Source organism: Trachemys scripta, chromosome 17 (assembly GCF_013100865.1).
Source record: "Trachemys scripta elegans isolate TJP31775 chromosome 17, CAS_Tse_1.0, whole genome shotgun sequence".
NCBI lineage: Eukaryota > Metazoa > Chordata > Testudines > Emydidae > Trachemys > Trachemys scripta.
Window position 1 is genome coordinate 3,919,407 of NC_048314.1, and position 3,575 is coordinate 3,922,981.

Consider the following 3,575-nt stretch of genomic DNA (forward strand, 5'->3'; position numbering starts at 1 on the left):
TCGAAATGTTTGCAATGGAATGCCTATTGAAGATGCTTTAGACCAGGGGTCAGCAACCTTTCAGAAGTGGTGTGCAGAGTCCTCATTTATTCACTCTAATTTAAGGTTTCAAGTGCCAGTCATACATTTTAACGTTTTTAGAAGGTCTCTTTCTAGAAGTCTATAATACATTACATACAACAATAGTTTAGTTAAGAAAATAAGATTTTTAAAATGTTTAAGACGCTTCATTTAAAATTAAATTAAAATGCAGAGCCCCCCAGACTGGTGGCCAGGACCCGGGCAGTGTGAGTGCCACTGAAAATCAGCTCGCGTGCCATAGGTTGCCTACCCCTGCTTTAGACTATTGTAACTCAGACTATTTAGACTATTGTAAATGTAAAGATACTGTTTAATTTTCACTGTAAACATTCAGGGAGAAGTCCTGGCTCTCTGAGATCAATGGCAACCCCCCACGGTTTCACTGGGGCCAGGATTTCCACCTTCACCAGATGCAGCTCAAGACTCCAGCGCTGAGACAATTCATGGATCCGAAGGGTGTGGAGGCTGGTGAATTCCCCATGCTCCAGGCTTGTCCCTCTCCTGTCAGAAGCTTCCCAGCAGAATGAACTTGCATCCTCCATGAAGTTTCAGACACAAAGAAACAGTGGAGCCCAGGCAGCTCCAGAGCTCTAGCCAGTGCAGGCTCTGCTCCCACAAGCCCAGCCAACGACTTGGGCTTCTCAGTCCTAGGAAAAGGGAGTGATGTCTGCTGCTGTCGGAGTAGAGCCAGGTCAATAGCCTTCATCAGCCCAGGTGACCGCATAGTCTGGATACTCGTCTTTCAGTATCTTTGTGGACACAGAGTGTTTTGCTCGACCAAAGCCCTGGAAGAGGAAAAAGGCAGCGCTGTGAACTGCGAAGGGCTCAGGAAGAGTCCTGGGGACAGAGCCCTGAGCACTAAGAGAAGCCGAGAGATGATCTGGGTATGGAAGAGGCCACCAGCGCTTTGCCTAAAACTCCCAAATGACCCCCATCTACACCTGGCAACAATCCACACTGAACACACTGCGGCTTGGCACCAGGTGCCCAGAACTGGAGCATCAAGGCAGGGCAGTCCTGGCCCAGCCTTGTCCCTGCTCCTAGAGGAGATTAGAGTTGGGAAGACTCTGGAGAGTGGTGACATCTTTGGGCCACAAAAGGTACCTCTCTCTTACTGGGTTTATCTAGGGCAGGTCTGGGGCTCTAGAGTGTTTCTGGCAGAGGCAGTGAAGGGAGAAGGTGCAGAATAAGTCGCAGGAGGGAGATTAAACTATTTCCCAGAGCTGGGTGGGACCCATACAGTTCTCTCTGCTCCAAGAACAAACAGTGTCATGTGGTCACTGTTGGCCTTTTGAACTGCTCCTTGGCAACACCTACTGCTCTGTGCCCAGTGTGACGAGCAACAGTCTACGAATTTATTTCAATTCGGCTTCTTTGCCCGCTTGGCTTTTGCTCTCAAAATGGAAGCAGCCACAAGCACAAGCCTTAATTAGGTGGGTAGAGTTAAAGAAACACAATCCCCCAAGAGGAACACGGTCACACCAGCATAGATGTGCTTGTACTGGGATAGCTATTCCCATAGGGAAGGTGAATAAGCTATACAAGGATAAGGCACCTTTATACAGACATTTCTGCATTCATATCAGGGGGATTGTACTGCTTTAACTATACTAATGTAGTTAAAGCAATAAAGGGTGTACAAGCATAACTAGATCAGTAGAAAAGTTACACCCCTAACTGACACAGTTATACTGGTAGAAAAACGGTGTTTAGACCAGGCATTAGACTACAGCAGGTTAACAGGCAGCAGGTTTAAAAACAAACACACACACACACACACACACACACACACACACACACACACACACACACACACTTCTTCTCACAAGGCTCAGACAACCTGTGGAACTTCTTGCCATGGGCTGTGTGTAGTGAAGGCCAAAAGTATAAGTGGGTTCCCAAAAGGAGATAAGTTCATGGAGGATCGGTCCATCAATGCCTGTTGGCCATGATAGTCAGGGATGCAACCCCACACTTTGGATGTTTGTTTTGGTCTTACAGCCCCAGCCTTCAGGAAGGGCTATTGGTTACCAGCCTAACTAATAAGTCAATACCTTTACAGCTTCACTACCTTATACCCATTAGACAGTGGGAAGATGCCAGCTTCCATGTCAAAACTGGATGGGGTGTGGGGGGGGGGGGGGGGGGGTTCCAGGCTGGTGCTGTTGCTCAAACAGCAAAGATACCAGCATAGGTGAAAAGAACCCCTCTCCACCCACTCCCTTCAAGACTGGTTACAAGTTTCTCAATCAAACCAAGAGCACCCTCCCATGGTCCTTGTTTACCACAGAATATCCATAAACGTGGATCTTCTTCTCCTTGCTCTGGTGGGAGATCCTGCCCCCGCCCAAGCACTCGCAGTCGTAGCCTTGCTTCTCGATTTCTGCCGCAGTCTTGTCATAAATATCAGCTAGGGTGGGAGACATTGTAGGATGAATATAAACAAAAGTCTATTAAAGTTCCTTCCCTGGGGAAATTCTTGGTCCATGTGTAATATATGGAACATAGAATTCACACATGTGCTACCTACCCCACACATACACTTGTAGGTTAAAGACATGCTCCAACTCTACCCACGGTTAAAGGGACCCAGGATTGGTAGGAACCACAATCTGATGGCTCACCACTATGGGTCCCGTTTCATCTCCAGACCCAGTTACTATGGATCCAGATCTGGACAGACTGCTCCTAGGATTTCCAGTAGTTGGAAAGAATCCCAGCCCATCAAACTCGAGATGAACTTTCTGCTCGGTTATCAACACCACCATTTGCAACTATTTGTATTCAGCCGCAGTGATGGGGGACCCTCCATACACTAGGCAGGTCCCGTTACAAGGCAAACCGTGATCCGTTTGCTGCACTCAGATCTAAGTGCGGCCCTTTGGGAACCCTCAGCATTGAGCTACATCCCTTGGGCACCTACGTGGGGCCCTGGGGCATCCACTGTCCCCGCGGAGGAGAACACGGCTCATGTCCCGCGCTTGGCACAGCACTGAACGCAGCCTCCCAGTGCAGGACCCAGGCCCTCGCCCCACGTTACCGATGGGAACCCAGCGGACAGCAGTGGCGGGAACAGGGCCAAGGGCAGCTCGAGGCGGAGCCAGGCGCGGAACCCAGGAGTCCTGGCTGACGGTGCCAGCTGCCCGCACTGCGCTGAGCGCCAGTCACAACCCTAACCTGCCCCGGCACCACCCTGAGCGCCCCAGCCCCGGGGCCGGGCAACCGCCAAGCCGCAGCCAGGCTTGGCCAACCCCGCGGGCAGCCCCCAAGCAGGGCCCACCAGCTCCCTGACCGCCCCGCCCCTCACCGTGGTACTCGGCCCAGGCGTGGCCCCGCACGATCTCCTTGGCGGGCCCCTGGCCCCCCGCCGGCCGCACGCGGATCAGCACGTACTTGAAGACGCCGTCGGGGTCGATGTCCACGCTGGGGATGCCGCTCAACTGCTCCGCCGCCATCTTGCCGGCCCCGCACCCAACCAGCGGCGTCGCCCTGCC

The 3,575-nt window shown here is 51.9% G+C and overlaps 1 protein-coding gene across 1 annotated transcript; it reads right to left on the reverse strand.

The window, feature by feature from the left end:
• Positions 1-370: 370 nt before the first annotated feature.
• PHPT1 (phosphohistidine phosphatase 1) lies at positions 371-3,575 on the reverse strand. The gene is made up of 3 exons (XM_034752061.1): positions 3,389-3,575; positions 2,367-2,491; positions 371-866 (listed from the first exon to the last, which is right to left on the reverse strand). Exons 1-3 carry the CDS (start codon positions 3,534-3,536, stop codon positions 774-776), a joined length of 366 nt encoding a protein of 121 aa, XP_034607952.1. The 5' UTR covers positions 3,537-3,575; the 3' UTR covers positions 371-773.